Source organism: Camelus ferus, chromosome 21 (genome assembly GCF_009834535.1).
Source record: "Camelus ferus isolate YT-003-E chromosome 21, BCGSAC_Cfer_1.0, whole genome shotgun sequence".
Lineage (NCBI taxonomy): Eukaryota > Metazoa > Chordata > Mammalia > Artiodactyla > Camelidae > Camelus > Camelus ferus.
In genome coordinates, this window is record NC_045716.1 from 24696227 (window position 1) to 24716278 (window position 20052).

The 20052-nt window shown below is 48.1% G+C and overlaps 2 protein-coding genes across 10 annotated transcripts in view; one reads left to right on the top strand and one right to left on the bottom strand.

The window, feature by feature from the left end:
* Positions 1-7878, top strand: part of CERS2 (ceramide synthase 2) — an 8776-nt gene extending 898 nt beyond the window's left edge. For both annotated transcript variants that reach the window (XM_032464329.1, XM_032464328.1), the window contains exons 2-11: positions 3995-4168; positions 4599-4716; positions 4916-5034; positions 5243-5300; positions 5403-5453; positions 5691-5783; positions 5974-6102; positions 6305-6411; positions 6544-6697; positions 6878-7878. In XM_032464329.1, the coding sequence (XP_032320220.1) occupies positions 3996-4168; positions 4599-4716; positions 4916-5034; positions 5243-5300; positions 5403-5453; positions 5691-5783; positions 5974-6102; positions 6305-6411; positions 6544-6697; positions 6878-7018 (1143 nt within the window). In that variant the 5' untranslated portion in view covers position 3995 and the 3' untranslated portion in view covers positions 7019-7878. The remainder of the gene's footprint in view (positions 1-3994; positions 4169-4598; positions 4717-4915; positions 5035-5242; positions 5301-5402; positions 5454-5690; positions 5784-5973; positions 6103-6304; positions 6412-6543; positions 6698-6877) is intronic.
* The window catches only part of SETDB1 (SET domain bifurcated histone lysine methyltransferase 1), a 27976-nt gene continuing 15751 nt past the window's right edge, over positions 7828-20052 (bottom strand). For 2 of the 8 annotated variants that reach the window (XM_032464322.1, XM_032464323.1), the window contains 13 exons: positions 19379-19508; positions 18564-18738; positions 18325-18483; positions 17062-17694; positions 16443-16559; positions 12385-12554; positions 11199-11827; positions 10473-10501; positions 10227-10359; positions 9790-9955; positions 9189-9400; positions 8837-8925; positions 8117-8647 (listed from right to left, as the gene is read on the bottom strand). In XM_032464322.1, the coding sequence (XP_032320213.1) occupies positions 8530-8647; positions 8837-8925; positions 9189-9400; positions 9790-9955; positions 10227-10359; positions 10473-10501; positions 11199-11827; positions 12385-12554; positions 16443-16559; positions 17062-17694; positions 18325-18483; positions 18564-18738; positions 19379-19508 (2760 nt within the window). In that variant the 3' untranslated portion in view covers positions 8117-8529. Of the gene's footprint in view, positions 8648-8836; positions 8926-9188; positions 9401-9789; positions 9956-10226; positions 10360-10472; positions 10502-11198; positions 11828-12384; positions 12555-16442; positions 16560-17057; positions 17695-18324; positions 18484-18563; positions 18739-19378; positions 19509-20052 lie in introns of those variants that run through there. The other 6 variants (XM_006186623.3, XM_014560825.2, XM_032464325.1 and 3 more) reach the window with 6 other exon arrangements.

Here is a 20052-nt window from a genome sequence, read left to right on the forward strand (position 1 = left end):
CTTGTTAATTACTGGCTCGGAGGCTCTCCGGCAAGTAGGTTAATTGCAGGTGTGTGGTACTAATATTTGGCCTGAGCTTGGGGATTCATTTTCTCCCCAGTCCAGGCTCTTGGTATCAAAATCTGGTCTCAATCACCTGAGCTGCCAAGTCCGGCAGTCAGAGGGTTCTGAGGATCCTGAGGAATGGAGTGAGCCCTTCTTCCCAGGGCATTGAATCAGGGAAGGCCTCCAGCAATCACTCCCACATCTGTTTTGGAGGGGTCACTGTCCCATACCAGAGTCCAGGTGACTGGGCCTAATGTGGGTGGCTGACTGCACTTGCGATGGGGCTTCTAAGGGTAAGGACTTGTCAGCAGCCTTCCTCCCTCAGGGCCTGGCCCTAATCATGCAGTGCCCTGCACGGACTCTAATGTCCTGAAGAGAGTTCCTTGTCTTCCTTGGTACCCCACAGTCCACTCCCTTCACTGGGGCCTCTGGCCAGCTTTCCCCCTGGCAGGAAGGGCCTCCGCTCTTCTGTCACTGGCCACAGGCTGGCTAACCCTTTACGGTTTCAGCACCACCCCCTCTTCAACCTGCCACCCTTTCCCTGCCCCTGGGGGCTGTAGTCTTATGCAGTATTGGGGTGTGTTAGGGCCTTTGGTAGGGCATCCCCCCCCAAAAAATACCTAAATTTTGGAACCTATACTGCAGCCTGGAGCAATGATCCACCTCTTCTTGGCTGCATCCATTGCTTGCAGCCTGTTCCTAACTCGCTGTTGCTGCCTGGAAAAGTTTTCAACAAGGAGGACTATTCAGGTCCTCTTCTACTTCTTTTTTTGTGTCCCCCAGGCTTCAGTGGAAGCTGACATCCTGTGGGACCCTCTCTTTGTCACTCTCTCCTTCCTTGCTGATCTCACTATATTTTCCTCAATTATTCCTCCAAATTCTGAGAGCCACTGTTACTGTTATCACATTGAGTCTGTGAGATCCCTTCCTCACAGACTCAAACTTCCTCCCTCCCAGTCCTCTGGGTCTACAAGCCCCCAGGGGAACCCCCTACCCCTTTTCAACTCTGAGGGTCTGGGATGGGTTTGTCAGGGTTGGGGCAAAAGGTGGGGACTAGGCAGAGCCCTGTTCAAGTTCCTGGTAATCCAATGCCCATGAAATCCCTGCTCTGCTGGCCCCTCTCCAGCCTTGTCTCAGAAAGTGGTGTCTGTCTCTCTGAGGCAGGTGTGTGTGGTGGGGTGTGTGTGAGAAAGACATACATACTCACACACCCAATTGTCTCTTCATGTATGGTGGGGAGTAAATTCTATGATTGGAAAAATATAAGTGTGGTTTTCTCCACCAGAAAATCAAGTACCTGTCCAGAGGGCCAGCATGCCCCAAGAAAAGCCAAATTGTCTCCCTATCCCGAGGGCACATCCCCTTTTCCTGCCCCAGCCTTTTGCTTATAGGATCCCTTGCTTGGCTTGGTGTGCTGGTACCAGGCAGCCGTCAGGGATGCCCCTGGGAGCAGACTCGCACGTTCTGTTCTGCGGGGTGTGTAAGTGAGGCCAGCTAGGAGCCCCTGTTGCCTTCCCTCCCCCTCTGCATTAGGTCAAAAGTCCTGACCCTGCCAAATCTGGTGCCTCCCTCTGCTGGGCTCGGCCCTGGGGCCAGGGAAGCGGGGACGGGGTAGTTGTGCCTCTGCTAATGGAAGCAGTAGGCAGCACGGGAGGACTGTGGTCGCAGAAAGCCTGAAACCCAGGTGTGAGAGCGCCCGCATTAACCTACATTTCTGAACTCCAGACCCATCATGCTCATGCTATCTTCCACTCTCCCTGCGTGGAGCAGGAGGAGGGCAGGTGCTGTCTAGTCTGGGGGTTGAGATAGTTGCGCTATCCAGGCGCTTGCCCTTGACCATCTCTTTGGCAGTTTCTCTGCCAGTTCCCCAGCTCCTCACCTTCTTTGTGTAGGGATCAGACTGGCGTAAGACATTCCTGGGCCCCAGGAGTCAGGGACAGGGACTCTGCTCGTACCCTCCAGGACCCCCGCCAGCTCTCTGAATCTTTAATCCTCAAAGTATCAGTGACAAGAGATACTAACGTGCAGGTTCCCACTGACCAGGGTGGGGATGGGACCCAACTTCTAGCCCTGTCAGTACCCTTGACTTTAGACCTCAGTGGAGGACAGGTTGAGCTACAGGGAGACATAGCAGTCAGGTGACTGGTTCAAGGTTTATTTCCTCACCTCCAGTCAGGCTAAGGAAAAAAGGTGGAAAGGAAGAGCCAGAGGTGTGCCACCACATCCAGGCATTCTGCCTGGTCCCTTCTCTACTAGATTTTCTATAACTTTTTTCTAGGAAAAAGGTGTATGTTTGTGCATGGTTGTTTGGAGAGAGTTCTGTGGATAATTATGTTTAATTTTGTACGGTTCAAAAGGCTTCCATCTCTTTAACTAAATAAATATTTATTCTTGTTAAGGTGGAGGGGGAAGGGGCAGTGCCCTCAGGAGCTGAGGCCTGGAATGTGTGTGTGTGTGTGTGTGTTACTGGGGGAAGGTGGAGCTGAAGCTCCTTCACTGTCCGTGCTGACCTCTGATTTCATCCGAGAGCAGTGACCAGGAGTGGGGACAAGAGGGTAAAGTCCTTGAGCTGGAATACTGACCCGTGACAGGCTGAGAGGGATTTCGCAAGTGCTTCTGCGGTGGGTGGAGGCGGAGCTGTCTGAGGAGCAGGGCCGGAGAACCAGCCCAGCTCAGCTGTGATCTGATCAACCTTCAGCCGGAGAGCGGCACCACTTGGTCTCCAGTTCACAGCAGAAAACGATCTCCTCAGTCTCTGTCCTCCCTGGCTGGGAGAGGACCACCTTTCTTCCGTGTCAGCTTTTAGTCTCAAGGCCAGTCTGGATACCATTCACCTATCCTCCCGGGAGGATGAAGGGTAGGGAGCCTGGAAGGTACCGCCCTTGCCATCATCCTGGGTTCACTCTGAGTCCCAGGACTGCCAGGTGTTGTGCTGGTTCCAGCATCACTGAATCTTCATCCTTGCTGCTTCTTTCAGCTCCAAGCAGCTGCTAACTCCACATGAGCCCTAGACCATCCCCTCCCTCATTTGAGTGTTTAAGTGGTCGCTACCACCCTGGTGAGCCTTTGTCTTTCAGTGGAGGGAAGGCGGAGGCTGGGGAAAGCAGCCCTCTTTCCTGGGCTGCAGGTATTTGTGACAGGTGTTCCCCCGCAGGCTAGTATCATACTTTCCAGATGAGCCTTAATAAGAAATAGCTCCTAATTCCACCAGATGTCTTAGTCGCTGTCTCGATTTTCTATCTCCCAATCCCCGACTTTCTGCAGCCTAGCCTTCATTTTGTTTCTGAGAAGAGGCTTCAGACAGGGTTCTTCTGCCTGATGTGTAGGGACTGGATGGCTTGGCATGTGTGTTAATCTTGTGTGCAGGAGTTTGATGTCCATCGATTATCTTGGAGCTCAGCATTGTTTGGGGGCATAATACTCTGGCCTCTCAATTTTCCCTAGGACCTGCTGCCCCGCTGGGTTGTAAGGAAGAAGGAGAAAGGGCTTGCCCCAGCCCTGCAACCTGTTTTTGGGCTTCCCTGGCAAGGGAGCTTCCATTTATAGGTTGGCTTGGGGGATAACAAGGGTGGCTGGAGAGTAGTGGGGAGAGGGCGCCTCTGACTTGAGATTTATTGGCTACAGCATCTAGGGCCAGATCCTGTCTGTCCTCCATGTGAGGAGAGCAAAATGATGGGGAGACCCCCGGGTTCTTAAATCTAGGGAAACATGTGGGGGGGTGGGGGGGTGGTAGTGTTAGCGTCGCCTTTGGTTGATGTAAATAGTAAATGTTAGACTGGAAAGCCACTTTATTGTAGGTGGGGAAACTGATTTGCCTACATGGCCAGGACCAGAACCCAGGGCTTGCGTCTTTGCCCCTGTTCTTTTTGCTACACCATGAAGACCTTCATCTGTCTCTTCCCCTCTTGCTGCCCTCTTTGATATGCTCCACCTTTCCCTCCTCCCTCAGGATGCTCCAGACCTTGTATGACTACTTCTGGTGGGAACGGCTGTGGCTGCCTGCGAACTTAACCTGGGCTGATCTAGAAGACCGAGATGGACGTGTCTATGCCAAAGCCTCAGACCTCTACATCACACTACCCCTGGCCTTGCTCTTCCTCATCGTTCGATACTTCTTTGAGCTGTGAGCATACCGACCTGCCCTTATGCCTTCCGCGGGTGCCAGCCACACAGTTTCTTGTACTTCAAGTCTGTCTCTGTTTAATTGGTCCTGAACCCTGGTATTCTCACCACCCAGGTCCCAGCCTACTCTGTGCCCCCCACTGAAGGCAGCATTGTCTTTCTGAGTGCTCAGCACCCCCAGGCCCTTTCCTTCAATGGTTATTTGTTCTCACCCTCTACCCCGCCTGGTCACTAGTGAACACAGACAGCTTTGTCAGCCATGGGCAGCCCAAGGGAGCCAGAGAAGGGCCTGCCGGGAAACTGAGGCCCAGGAATAGTTGCCTGAGCTTGCAGTTTGTTGTGCCCTGCCCGCCCCCACCCCCGCCTAGAAGCTACCGGGAGACTGGTGCTTCAAGAGAGCCAGACATTAGTCACTCATATCCCTCCCCCAGTTACGTGGCTACACCGCTGGCTGCCCTCCTGAACGTAAAGGAGAAAACTCGGCTGCGGGCACCTCCCAACCCCATTTTGGAGCATTTCTACGTGACCAGCGGCAAGCAGCCCAAACAGGTGTGAGCCGCAGACTCTGGTCTGGGAGTTACTGGGTTCTGGTGGGCAGCGGGCAGGGGATGGGGTTGGAAGGCCAGCTCTGGCGGGTGAAGAGATGGGACGACAGCAGGCCTGACATGGGTCATCTCTGGTAGAGGGTGGAGGGTGGGTGCTGCTGAGTTCTGAAGCAGATCGAAATGGGCTTCTTCACTGCACCCAGGCGGAGGTGGACCTTCTGTCGCGGCAGAGCGGGCTCTCTGGCCGCCAGGTGGAGCGCTGGTTCCGCCGCCGCCGCAACCAGGACCGGCCCAGTCTCCTCAAGAAGTTCCGAGAAGCGAGGTAGGGGAGGTTGGGGCCAGAGAAGCTGGGTGGCAGAGGAAAGTCTGATGTGTTCTCCTGGGAGGGGTGGGCCATGGCTCTATGCAGAGACTGCACCCAGGTGAGGAGGGAAAGGTGGGAATCTGGGGGAGGTGTACTTGGGGGCTGGTTGCAGGGCTGTGCGGTTCTCCCACCCCACTCTCTCAGCCATTTCTGCTTCCTCTTCCAGCTGGAGATTCACATTTTACCTGATCGCTTTTATTGTGGGCATGGCCGTTATTGTTGACGTGAGTAGGGGTTACTGGGAGGTGGGAGTAGGTTCTCTGGCAGGGTGGGTGAGGCCACAGAATTTGGGTCCCTTCTTTTAACCTCTCACCATCTCTTTGCAGAAACCTTGGTTCTATGACATGAGGAAAGTTTGGGAGGGATATCCCATACAGGTACGAGATGGGTCCTGACTCTTTACATGAGGTGATTAAAGAGAATCGCTGTAGGACAGGATTAGGACGTACACACCCTTGTGAAGAGAGCATCTCCGGAACACGCGGCAGAAGGGACTGGAGTCATAACACAGTGCTAAACACAAACTCGGGGGCTAGAGGGCTGGGTTTGGAGAGGTGAGACTCTTGCGTCCAGTTGCTCTGGTGTCCCTCACCTTTCTCTTTCCTCTCTCCCAGAGCACCATCCCTTCCCAGTATTGGTACTACATGATTGAACTCTCTTTCTACTGGTCCCTGCTCTTCAGCATTGCCTCTGATGTCAAGCGAAAGGTAGGTCAAGAGGCTGTGCCATTAAGCCTAGGAGCCCAAATGAAGCCCTGGGATGAACAGCCTCCCCCTTGACTTCTGGGTGCTTTGGATGGAGCTGTGGGATACGTGGAACTAACAGTGAGGGGGAGGAAACAGAACAGTGCGGGCTAGGAAACCGGACAAAGTCCTCAGGAGACCATCTTTTCTACAGGATTTCAAGGAACAGATCATCCACCACGTGGCCACCATCATCCTCATCAGCTTCTCCTGGTTTGCCAATTATGTCCGAGCAGGAACTCTCATCATGGCTCTGCATGATTCTTCTGACTACCTGCTAGAGGTCAGGCTCCCTGGGCATTTCTTCACACCTACAGACCCTGGTGCAGGTTCTCTGTTCCTCTATCCTTGATTTGGGGTGATGGGGGGGTTCCACATTCCAGGGACCAAGGCGGTGGGCAGCACAGAACCAGTGTGCTAATGGGCTGTACATGTGACTGGGAGAGTCAGGAGCCCATGATGACAGATGGGGGCTATCTATGCAGTCAGCCAAGATGTTTAACTATGCGGGATGGAAAAACACCTGCAACAACATCTTCATCGTCTTCGCCATTGTCTTCATCATCACCCGCCTGGTCATCCTGCCCTTCTGGTGAGTAGGTGGCCGGACTGTACTCCGGTTCTCAAGGAATCAGAAGTCTTGCCCCTCTTCCCTATTTATCTGTTCTCCACTTAACCCCTCCTTGCTGTGCTCACAGCTCTGGTCTCTCCCTTCCCGTCCTAGGATCCTGCACTGCACTGTGGTGTACCCCCTGGAGCTCTACCCCGCCTTCTTTGGCTACTACTTCTTCAATTTCATGATGGGAGTGCTGCAGCTGCTGCATGTCTTCTGGGCCTACTTCATCCTGCGCATGGCCCACAAGTTCGTAACTGGAAAGGTAAAGGCTGTCTCCGTATTTTGTGGGCCCTACTACCCTCCACTCCAGAAACTGCCCAAATTCCTGCCCATACCAGTAACCCTCTAAAAACTACTGTGGGGCTCTGGGTACAGCTGGAAAAATTATATCTAGAGAGAGCCAGTCCGTGGGGGTTTGTAACCCTTTCCACCCTTTCCACAGCTGGTAGAAGACGAACGCAGTGACCGGGAAGAGACAGAGAGCTCGGAGGGGGAGGAGGCTGCAGCCGGGGGAGGAGCAAAGAGCCGGCCCCTAGCTAATGGCCACCCTATCCTCAATAACAACCATCGTAAGAATGACTGAAACATTGTCCCTGCTGCCCCTCAGATTACTGCATAAAGCCAAGGAACTACCCCACCCTCCCCACAGGGTCACTTTAAGCCCTGGGGAGAAAGGAGAAAGAGGAGAGTGTTCTTCTCTGTGCCCCCACCCCCTGCTTCCCTGTCACCCAGTTGCCTTTAAGCCAAATTCCACCCAGCCTGCCCCCAGGAAAGGGGAGGTCGGCTGTATCCTTTGTTAGAGGGGGGATGGTCTTATTTTCCTCTCTATTTTCCAAGTTGTCTGTTCTATTTCAAGACCCTTCCTCAGCGCTGGGGATGGGGTTACAACTCACATTCCTTATTCTTCAGAATTGGGCCCTAGCTGTTTGCCTTTGACTCCCTGACCTCCAGAGCCAGGGTCGTGCCTTACTGTCCTACCTGTGGGCCTCATTCTGCCAAAGCTGGACCAGGGCTCACCTTTCTAAGCTCCCTAACTCGGACCAGAAACCAAAGCTGAGCTGACTTTAACTTCTTCCCTCCTAAGATACAAATGAATTGAGCGTAGGAGGGTGCACACGACCCTTATCCTACCTCTGCCAAAAAGTGGGGGCCACACTGGGGACTGCTCAGTCTTCTTACTTCTCGGCCAGCTGTCCCTGCAGTTACAGGTCCAGGATCTTACTGCCTCCTTTCTCTGGCCTCTTTCCCTAGGCTAGCTGGTTTGGAGTAGAATGGCAACTAGTTCTAATTTTTATTTATTAAATGTTTGGGGTTTTGGTTTTAAAGCCAGAATGACAGCTAGCACCTGGCATTTCAGCAGAGGGACCACTTCAGACCAAAATGTACTGTTAATGGGTTTTTTTTTTTTTAATTAAAATATATTAAAGATTAAGTAAAACATGGCAACAAGTGTTTGAGACTATTGAGAATTGAGAAGAGGGATCAACTAAATAAACTAAGGTAGTCTTCCTCATGCCTTCCTAATGGTTATGTAACATTTTAAAATTTCATATGGCGAATAAGAAAAAGCAGAGAAGGGTCAAGACTAATGACAGCTGCCCACTGGGAAAAATGGGGAAAACAGGCCTCTCATCAAAAGACCCAGAAGTGGGAGCTGAGGGAGAGAAATCAAATCACAATCTTAGTTTTAACATCTTGTTAAAAGACTTTCAAGAAACAATACAAACCAGGGATAGTAAAATACACAGCCCTCATTGCAGGCATAAAGTCTGTTAGAAGCATGGACACAAACAAACATAGGATGGGAAGGGTGAGCAACAGGAGGACAGAAGGGACGTCAGGCCCAGGGTAGAGTGGTAACCTCTCCCACCCCAGGTGCCTTAGGAGGTGGAGGAGGGGGCCTGCCTGCTAGCACCACAGTGGAAGAGATCTCCTGATCCAGAACCCCCATTTCTATCTACTAGGAGCTGGGGGCATAGCTAGACTGGAGACTTGGGTTGGGGGGGGGGTCAGAATTCAGCAGTCACGAAGACCCAGTTCCTGAGGAAAGGGCAGTTCAGGAAGGGTTCAGAAGGTTAGGAAGGAGGCTGCCCTCTAAAGAAGACGCCCTCTGCATTCGATGGCCCCACAGCAGCACAGCAGCTCCTTGCCTTCCACGCTGCCCACCTCGTAGTTGTAGTCCCAGGTGAGTTCTGTCCCAGCCCGGATTCTCCTGAAAAGGAAGAAAAGGAAGGGGGTGGTGAAGACAGCAAAGAACCCAGGCGCCTGGGGTGGCAGAGCTGTGCAGGTGGAGCTGGATCACAGATAGAGGAGGGGCCCTTAGAATTTCAGTAGTTCTGCCCCTTCCCAACCGTGGGCTGCTTTTCCTACCCAGCCATCCCCTTTCCTGACTCCTTCTTACTTGCTGGCAAAAAAGGCCACCCAGGGGAAGCGAAGATCATGAGTATCCACGAAGACATTCTGGACAAACAGGTTGGGGCTGCAACTGTGCTGTAGATTTAAGGACAGGATCCAGTAAGAACTAAGGAAGCAGAATCTGGTTTTATGGGGTGAATGAACGTTGGATGAAAACAATGCCAACTGATCCTCCACATCACAGACAGAAGTTTTCAAAGAAAGCCACCTCTTTAAGACCCTCTGAGATGAAGAATTTATGGCAAGAAGAGGTGAGTTTATGTAGCTGCACTAAAAGAACTAGAAATTTGAGAACCATGGGATAATCAGCACATACAGGTGAAGGAAAGGGGTCTCACATTGAGGTAGCGGCCCAGGTTGCCTTCAAGCTTGGCATCAATGATGTAGCAAGACTCCTCACCATCGTAGAACTGGCGTGTGTTCTTACGAACAGGAGCGCTCTCCCCCTTTTCCACGGACGCCATGTTGGTTGACTTAATGGCAATCCCATGGGTTGATTTAAGAGCAAAACCCCGGGTTGATTTTACTGCCACTTGGCGCTTCATTGGACCTAGACAGGAAGGAGAACGGGGTTAGACCCGTCCTGCCTCATGACCAGACACTCCACTTGCGTTTTCATCCACACCAGTGCAGCCCTGTAACACCAATAAGCTGGGACTCTAAGGCAAGGAGCCTAAGGGGCAGCTTTTTCAAGCAAGATTAGATCTACTGGCTAAAGGAGCTGAGGGAAGAGTAGGGAACTGGAAAGAAGAGAGGAAGGGGACGTGTTAAACAAGGTTAACAGTTTGCTGGGAGTCAGGGAGCCCTCCTAGAGATGCTTCAACTCTTAGGATCTGAATCCCCCCCCCCCCCCAACTTCTTTAGCTTACTTAAAAAAATCCTCTATCCCAACTTTCCTACTGGTTCCTTCCTATAATCCCCCAAATTCTTCCAGACTACCAGACATGTTCTTCTTGTCCTCAAAGTCATCCCCTTCAGAGCCAGAGGAGATGGTCTGGATATCATCACTGTCAACGGCTGTGGCTGAAGTCTGCCCAGCAGTGGGCTTTCGGCTGGTCCCACTTTCCCCCTCGCTTTCTGTGCTGCTGGACAGCGTCAGGATATCCTGGAGAGGCAGAAGGTGAAAAGAAGGAAGAAGAGTAAATGGGGGGGCCCCTTTGAGTCCTGCCTATGGTCAGGCAGGAAGGAGCTAGACTAGAGTAAGATCAGATGTTGGATGAAGGAAAATGAGGCAAGAAGTCAAGGCCAAAGAAACAAGAAAAGACCTAACAGTAATTATGGTGAAGGACTCGATGAGCTAAGGACAGCGTTCCTTTGCTCAGACTCTGAATAGAACAGAAGGCTGGGTGAGGTACAGCTCGAGAAAGGCCACTTACGTCAGCACTGGACTGAGCGGAGGCCACGAGTCGTCGGCTCTGATGCATACTAGTCTTACTTGGTGGGCGGCGAAGTCCTTCAGTCTTCACAGGAGAAGGATTGTACCCATAATTTCGAGAGCTTTCAGTAACTCTGATGAGAGAGGAAGACATGAGAGGGGTCGGGTTATTGGCTGTTTCTTAGGTTACTTTTGTAGGCTTGAGAGAAGGTAGATTTGGAAACAGGTCAAAAAAAGAGGCACTTACATTGACATCTTGTTTCGGTCATCAGGGTCCTGGAAAAGAGAACAAGTGAAGGGTTAACACGTTGATCGCCACGTCACCCAGATCTGGGTGATAGTCGTGTTTCCTCAGGGGCACTCGATCCACAGGGGTGATCAACGTGTTAAACGTTTGCATCTCAAATGACCTCCAAAGACCTTAGCCAGTGAGAGGTACACTAAAGCGGGGTGTGTATGGAGAAACTCCTCTGCAACTTGACAGTAACAATCATTTTCATCAAGAAGCCCCCTTGGGAGGGGTCTTGAACACTTCCCAGCAACAGGGCATTAGAACACGTTCACGGAAAATCCCATGAGCAGAATCTTACAAGGAAGAGGGATACGGCACCACCTGTAACGTGGTAAGTTTCAACATCATTAAAAATGTATGTAAAGCCAATTATTTGTATTTCTACTACAATAGAAGAAAGTGGTGATGAAAAAGCAATTTAAAAAATTACTTCTAAACCCTTCGCTTTGGAATGAATCAGATATTCTCCCTGCAGCAGGCTGATTTTAAAATAATTTGGTTCTTTAAACAAACAGCAGGAATGTGCTGGGTAGAGGGGGGATATTAATCAGGTTTCCCACAGAAATAGCCATCAAGTAAATAATGTACATGTGAAGACTCATGGTGAGATGGCATAAAGTTTGTTACTGAACCGAAGTTACACAGAAGTCATGGTTCTCAGAGTTCCCTGCCATTGCTTACCTCTTTCTTGGCCTGCTTGACGTCGCCCTCATCCTTGAAGCCCAGCCCTGAGGTGGAGGCTTTCTCAGCCTCCCCTCTGCCTCCCCCAGCCCGGCCTTCCCCCCCTTCACTAGTCTTGAAGGATGAACGGCTGTCAGAGTCAGCAAAGCCACCTTCACTGACACTATTGCAGCTCAACCATGAGGCCACCTTGTTCTTGGGTGTCTCTTCAGAGGAAGGTGGATTGCAGCCACCTACAGGGATTGGTGGAGGGACAGGAATATGTGGGGGCCCAAGGTCGGGGGGGCGGGAGTCCTTGGAAGGCATCTCAGACACTCCATTCTCCTTCTGGCCCCGGGTTTGCCTCCGGGTAGCATAGCTGCGCCACACTGAGCTGGTGCTGAAGTCCTCATCCTTACAGAAGTTATCATCTGAGCTATCGTCATTGGACTCTTCGGGGTCCTCTGTACCGCTGTTGCCATCTTCCTGGTCCTTCAAGTCTACACCACTGCTGTCAGAGGAACAGGGGGCATCGCTCTCATATCCTTCCTTGAAGTTCTCCACGCTCTCGATGTGGTCCAGATTGGCAAAGTACTCATCACCCATTTCCAGGCCCTCCTTGTCTGCAAAGTCATCTGTCAGGATTTTGCCTGGAAATGAAGAGAAAGGCCTCCCAGATTGAAAGAACAAGGTTCATTCCATCAATATGCAGCCTACCAGCACAGAGAGCCAAATCACCTCCATCGTGGTCTCTCATTTCTGTGTGACAGTACCTCCTCCTCAGTGTCTTAACTATGAGAGTAAGGGGAGCTCACTGTAGCTTTAAATCTTGCCCTTTCTGCCTTCCCATTCTTCCTTTTTACTTTGTTTACCTAAAGAGAGTTTTTGAGTTATGCTAAAAGATCTCCGGGTGCAGTAGAGTGATGTAGGAAAAAGTGATACACTGGACTCTACTATCATGTCTCTCCTCTGAAGCATCATGTCCACAATTTCATCCCTTTTCGTTCTTGTCCTCATGAAGCACTTTTGCCCCTTCCTGATCCACCCAGACAGGCACGTCACTCATGTTCTTTACAGAAGAAAATCCTGGCCTCCTCTTTCTCCCAGTTCACATGTCAAGTATCTTATTCTAATGTTAACTTGTCTTTGACTCAACTTCCCACCATGTCCTACCCTCAGAAAGCGACCCTTTCATTTCATCACCAACCTGCATAAATACAGACAAAGGAGCCTTTCGCAATGTCATCCAAGCAGCGGATACCCCAGCCCTTGTTCTGGGTCTTGAAGAGCTGCAGCCGAACCTGCAGTCCATGCTGCACCAACCGGTTTGTGCACATGTTTGGATCACATTTGCAGCGTTTGTTACATTCATAAACCCTGGGAGAAGGTCACAATAAAAATCAATCCTAACATGACCACTGGAGTATCCATTAATATCCACAGAACTGTTATGATTCTTAAGGTATCGTCATTTATTAGGCAATGATCTAAATGAGCAGACTTACTGAACTGTCTATGCTCTTTGATTCATTTGGAAATATAGCCCAAAGAAATAACTCAGAAGAGGGAAGGGTGATTGATACAGATGTTTACACCACCACAGTTAGTAACGCTGAATACCAGAGTGTCTAACACCTAGAGAAAAGCTAAGCAAACTATGACAATGAATACAGATTGAAAGCCATTAAAATTAGCAGACAGGCTATGTCAGTCTGTAGAAACAGATGCATAAAAGAAAGATACAGAAGAAAAGCAGAAGCCCACATAACAGATACTGAAAAGGACTACAGAGGAGAAACGAACTAAAGTTCATGGGATTTTTGCTTTTATAAAAATGATTTTCATTCTTTTATTCAGTGAACATTTATTAGATACCAAGAATTGTGCTAGACACTGGGAACACAATAATGGAAAAGATCATCATCTCTCCTCTTGGGGAGTTCGCATTCTGTCTAGTTTAAGTAAGGTACAGCTTAACTATTTAAAAAATAAACTACCGAAGTTAATCAGATCTAGCAAACGTCAACATTAAAGGAAGACGACACAGTTACACCGAGAAAACTCATTTTCGGGTATCAGTGTTTCTGCTTTATCTACTCAGTGTTGGGATTTTGCTTCTTTTTTCCTGGTGTGTAAATTTAAGGGAAGACAACTGCTTTTGGAAAGATGTCAACAGTACAAGCAGTTAGTTGATGACATCAGTCAAATCCCTCTGGATGAAGATGGTAAGAGCAGCTTCAATTTATTGGGCATTTATACTCTGTGTCTGGCACTATGTCAATGCTTTACATACATTCTCTTATTCTATCCTCAAAACAGTCCTATAAAGATCTTTTTTTGACTTAAGAAAATACTAAAGCATAATATACACAGAGAGAAGTACACGTGTAAGTCTACAGCTCAATAAACGTTCACAAACTAAACACACCGTGCAGCCAGTACCATACCAAGGAACACCTCTGCCAGGCCCCTTAAGACCCCACTGGGGTTGGGAAGGCATTAGCGCTCATATCCTCTGTCGACTGCTGATACAGAATCAGCCTGGAAGGGACAATGCCAGAACCTGAACTCAGGTCTAATCACCACCATAGGACACTTTCAGAGTAGCTATACTATTTCTCGTTTACTCAACAAAATGTCTTGAGTAGTTACTGCGCGCCACACACTTGGTGAATCAGCTGCTGGTGATACAATGGTGAGCAAGAGAAACAAAGTTCCTACCCTCATGAAGCTTACATTCTAATGCAAAAGGAAACAAAAACAAGTCAACAAAGTAAATGTAAGTTGCTGCACATACTACAAAGGACACAAACAGAATGCTCAATGCAAGAATTCAAGGAGTGAAAACGACCTAGTTTTAGAGTGACCGGGAAAGGTCTCCCTGAGGAGGTGAAATTTAAGCCGAGAGCTCAAGGTTAAAGAAGATAACTATGCAAACAGTAGTGGAAGAATGCCAAGAAGAGGGCACAGTATGTACAAAGGCTCTCGAGGCAGGCTGGCAAACACTGGGTGAGCCGAGTCCAGGCACTGAAGAGTAACAGTGCACTTGGAACAGTTTTGGAAGGAGAGAGATAGGAAGGGGCCAGACAGTACACTGTCTTTTGATCTGATCCAAGATTAATAAGAGAATAAAACCCAAAATGTAATGGGAAGCTAAGAGTTTTAAGCAGGGGAGTGACCTATTTGTGGTATTTGAAAATATTTTTATGAAACATTACAAACAAGGAAAGAAGATATAATGAACATTCATCTACTACCCAGCATTATCAAATCTAAACATTGTTACAAGATTTAGTTTTTTGTTTATAATAAAAACATAAAGGATACAATGCAACTAAAGCTAATAATTATCTTTTCCCTCCCTTAGTTTTTAATACGCATTCAGCACAAATCCATGTCCTGATTTCCCCGGTGGTCTCAACCTCCTCTGAAGACACTCAGACACATCAGGTTTTCTATCCAGCCCCCTTCCCCAGAAGTCTCTTGTAGTAAATCTGACCTGCTCTCACACTGCTGTCTGTTCTCTACACCTGGTGCACAGCTGTCAGCCTGGAAGCCCCCTTCACTTCGCTATCTCTGGGATTCCCCTCACTCCTCTTTTGAGCTGGATCCTCTTTTTCCTGGATCAGTATGCCTTCCTGTCCCTTGACTTTTTTTTCCCCTCATTTTACTAAACACTTCCAGTAATTTTCTGAGAAGAGAAATAATGGAAAAATTGGGGGTATTTCATGTCAAAAAGTGTCTTTAGTCTACTTTAACCCATAGCTGACAGTTCTCCTGGGTTCAGAACTCTAGGTTAGAAATAATTTCCCTTAGAATTCTGAATACAATTGTCCTTAATTGCCATCTAGCTTCCAATGCTATCTTGAGAAGGCCAAAGTGACTGTGAATTTTTATTTCTTTTATGGTCTACTACTCTTCTCTACAAGTTTTTAAGATTTTCTTTTTGTCCTCAGTATTCTGTGGACACAATGATCAATCAAAATGCTTTAGCGAGGATGTGTTTTCATTCATTATGCTAGGACCTGACTGGCCCTTTCAATTTGGAAATAGAGACCCTTTCATTATGAGAAAACATCTGAATTATTTCACTGATGCTTCTCTCTTTTGCTCTCCCCGTTAATTATGTATCTTGAGCACTAAGCTTATTAGCCCCCACATTCATATACATCCGAGTTACCACATGATATCTTTTCATTGTCCTTCTCTTTCCCTGACCTGTTCTTCTCAGTCTCACGTGTTGGCTCCACCTCCTCTGCTCCATCTCTAGGCGAAGAGCCCAGGGCTTACTCGCGGGCCCCTCCTCTTCTCCAGTATCAATGTTCTCTCTAGATGAACCCATCCAGCCTTTGAGTATCACTCTGGTGCTGATGATTCCTAATTCCTTATGTCCAGTCCTTACACTTCTCTCCAGAAATCTCACTGCCTTCCTGACATTCCTACTTGGGTTGCCTGACAGGCATCTCGAATTTAACATGGCCAGAAAAGCAGCAGAATTTCACTCAGACCTGCAACTCTAGGTCTAGTTTTTCATCTCGGTAAAAAGCAGACATTCACCTAGTCGCTCAAGTGTAAAATTTAGGACTTGTCCTTGCTTCTGCTCCTTCCCTCCCATTCCACAGTCAGCCTTTCTAGTTCTGCAGCTCTACCTCCAAATGCATCCTCAGTCTACCCTCTTTCATCTCTACTGCCACCTTCCTCCTAGTACAAGCCCCAGCAACCACCACTTCTCACCCAAATTCCTGAAATTATGTAACTGGTCTTCCGAATTCTACTTTTGCTTCCCTAGAGACTTAATTTTCATAGAGAAGTCACAGTAATCTTTAAAAGGGAGATCACATCATTTCCCTGCTTAAAATTCTCTAAAGGCTTTCTATCGCATCATGAATTTGATTCTTATTTTTATTCTGATTTACAAAATCCTATATAATCAGGTCCCTGTCTACCTCTCCTCTCTGAACACATCTCACTTGCCAGAGTAAACCACAATTTGTTAAGGATATTCATACAGCTATGAAATTAAGATCATCTTTTATTGCAATTCAAAAATTGCTACATATTATTCAGTCATTATATATCTTCATTTCAAGGAAAGCCCAAGAAAGGAACAGTGCTGGAAATTCAGTAATTAAGATTTAATTGATAAAATGTCTGTTTCAGTTATTCTATTTTGGGCTCCAGTTTTTAGAATTCTGATGGTTCTCACAAGCACAGGAAAAAAAGAGTTCGGTCTCTGAGGGGCTTCAATTTCCCCTGGCTACTCACCCCGTGGGCAGACACTCTTCTAGTCTCTTGTACTGGTAGCCAGAGTTAGGGTTGACCTGGCCGCCTGGGGTGCAGGCTGTGGCCTGGATAGTTAGCTGATGGCAGGCACACTTGGACCTGTGTAAAACAGAAAAGTACAACAGCAAGAGCTGTGAGGCTTTCTTTAGAGACAAGAAGCACTACTAAATAAAAGGATGGGGACAGGGTAGTGAAATTTCTTTTTCTTCTCCCATACATGTAAATGAGAAAAGAGAAGATAGTAAAAAAAAAAAAAAAAATGACAGAGTGAGAGTAAGATAAAGAGACAGATAATGAAACAGGATGGAGGGAAGTAAAGGGAAAGGAGAACCAGAGGAAGAAAGACAAGACACATATGCCCAGGGTTATGCAGTGAGGCATGTTAGACCTCGGCCTCTCTCTCATAGCTTTCATGGAGGCCTGACAGCAGGAGCTCCAGCCGAGGGAGGAGGTAAAGGGTGCTAGGGTACCAACGACAAAACCACAAAGGAAGGTAAGGAAAGGGGGGAAGAAATGCTGATACAAGGCAAAGGAAGGGATGAAAAGAAAGGGAATCATAAGAAAGTTGGAGGTAGGGCCGGCAATTCCTCTACCAACTCACTTGTCCCGGCACCCATCTTTGCAGTCACATCCAACCAGAAATTCAGGGCCTGTGTTAATGAAAACACCTTTGCCCGGAATTCGTTCCTTGCTGTAGGCCACCTGGGGTGGGGGAGTGGTGTCAATCTCATTGACACAGGATAGGGGAACATCTTCCTTCCCATAGGTGATGTCCAAAATATAGTAAAAAGGCTTATAGGGCTGAAACTTTCGGTCCACAAGAACATATGGATCCAAACAGAACATCTCCAGGAAGAGGAAGTCACAGCCAGTCTCAAAAAGGTAGCGCTCAATCTCCTGCATTGTCCGAAGGCAGAGTCCACAGGGTGTCTTATAGATAACATGAAAGCCCATCTTGCGGTTGACTCGGCGCCGGGCTGTCATCCGCCGGAAGTCATACAGTAGTGGGACTAGGAGAGGGTTTTTGCCCCGGTACTGCTCACTTCTCATAGGTCTGACTCGAGACAGACAGGTATAGCTGCAGACGTGAGGTAAGTAGAAAAGCTTCTCCATGGGGGCGCGGTAGGAAGGCTCTGCCGGGGCCCGCTCCAGCATGCCATGGAAGGCTGGGGGTGCTGGGGGTGCTGGGGGAGCCGGGGGTGCTGGGGTAGAGGGTGTTGAGCCTAAAGGTGATCTGCAAATGAGATGCAAGAGATCAGATAAGAAGGCAATGGGACCTCTCTGTTGTATAATCAGCCCAGCAGCTGGCTAAGCCACTTCTCTAATCTTTCAAAAGGCTGTATTCTTGAAGCTAAAGACGATACAAGAAAGTCAGATTTCCCCTCGCCTTACTAAACCTGGACAATGAAACACCATGGTTACTCATCACTGACAGTATCTTTATTTCAACAGAGTACATTTTCCTAACATTTTTTTTGCCTGTGAATTATGGAGGTAGAGTCCAGTTTCCTACCAATGCTTGCTTTTCCTGCTACGTGTCCTGTAAGTGTCCTTACTAACTCCCGTGATTCAAGGAATGAGGCTACAGAGTTTCCTTTTTATTGTAATGATGACACCACATTCAATGAGCAGTTTTAACAAATAACTTTCTGGTGATTTTGTATTTTTAGGCACCTAGTTTCTAACTCAATTATTTTTACGTTCTGTTTCTTGGAAACTTCCAGGGTTAAAGCTTTCTTCTCAAGTCCAAACTCTTTATGATCACAATCTTAACCAGGCCCCTTGTCGCCAAGGAACCTCCCTATACAGTGACCACTCAGTCCACACTGCCAAGGCCCCAAAAGAGAGCCTGAGATTTTCTCACCTATACGCCTGATTGATCCCAGGTTTCCCACCAGGGGCATTTTCACTGAGTGCAGGGGATGTAGGGGAGGAATGACCAGAGCCCACAGATCCTGGCCGGAAGGATGTGCTCTTTTTGGCTACCTGCTTCCGAGATTGGGCAAGCTGGCTTTCCAAGCTTCTAGATGAGAGATCATATAGTAAGGGATACAGAAAATACAATGTGAAAGAAACTGGCAAAAGAGAAGGAATAGCACTCACTCATTGTCACCTGCATGGGGGGACAGAGGTGGACCAGGTGGGGCAGGTGGGGCGGGTGGGGTAGGTGGCACCGGTGGGGCTGTAGGCTGTGGAGGTTCTACTGGCTTGAACTGGGTGCCAGTACTGGCTAGATCCTGAGTATACTGGACCACAGGACCTTTGCTCCTCACAGCACCTACAGAAAAAAGGAAATCGACCATTTGAGAAGAGCTGTGTCATTTATATTCATGATACACCTGATCCTCTATTTATGTAATATAAACAAACAACGATGGAAACATTTTGACCAAGTGCTAAGACTGTTAGATCTCATTATTTAAACCAATGAATGGGAATACTGGAATAGATTTTACCTTCCTGCCTCAGACAATTTACATTAATTACATTATACTTTGGTGAAATTTTTAAAAAATGCATTCTTTGATCAACTAATGTTGTTAGGAAAAATTAACCAGAAAGTATGCCAGGAACATACAAAAACAGAAACAGTTTTGGGCTTAAAAAAAAACTGACCACAGATAACACATACAGCAGATAATTCTCATGTGGATAACAGAGGTAATTACAACCACCAATACTCCTAACAGAAGCCAGTTGTTTCATACTTTTATGTGGCTTTTAGAACAAATAAGAACCACTGTGTGTGGAGGCAGCACCACAGATCCATCACCACTACTGGAAACTACTCAGGGCATGTGTCCTGTTTCCAGTGAGTCAGTAGTGTCATCCTGGCAAACAAAGGACAGTCACTGTATGTAAATCCCTTTGCTGGCTTGTCGATTTCTTCGCTCCCTAGGGTATCTTTCAGGACATACCCATGTTCGGACGTGTCCTGAGCTGTCCCCCTTGCTTCTTCTCCAGTGCAGAGGCTGAGGATGTCTTCATGCTGAACATGGGCTCTAGCCGTGTAGAGCCGCGATAGATCCATTCACATCTTTTGTCATCCTTGAGGGATTGGGAGGAAAGAAGGGTTGGGGGGAAATGGGCTAACGGCCAGAATCTATCCTGCCACTTCTGAAGAATATACACTAGTCTCCCTTGGGGAAAATCTCGCTGATGAGTCCTGAAATCCTTAATCTAGTCGATAAACTTATGTGCCAGGCTCCAAGATAGGAATCAGGAATATTAAAAAAAACCAAAACCATAATCCTTGTCTAAAAAATTACAGGGGACAGATGTTTATAATGAGTATAAGGAGCGTACCAAGGATCATAAGGCCTTAGGATCAGAGGGCTGAGATAGCTCAGAGAAGACATAATTCTAAGAAAGGCAGGAGAGGTGAGGACAGGATAGGCACAGGAGGTCTAAGAGTTTAACGGCCTTGAAAGATCACCAAGACCTCCAATTCCCTGACCGCTCTTTTTTGCCCCACTCTGCTACCAAAGCCCTAACCCTGGGCTAACAGACTAGCTGACTTCTCTGTACCTAAATGCATCGTGGATACTCCTAGAGAAAAAAACAAAAACATCATCATGCAGATTAGTGTTGG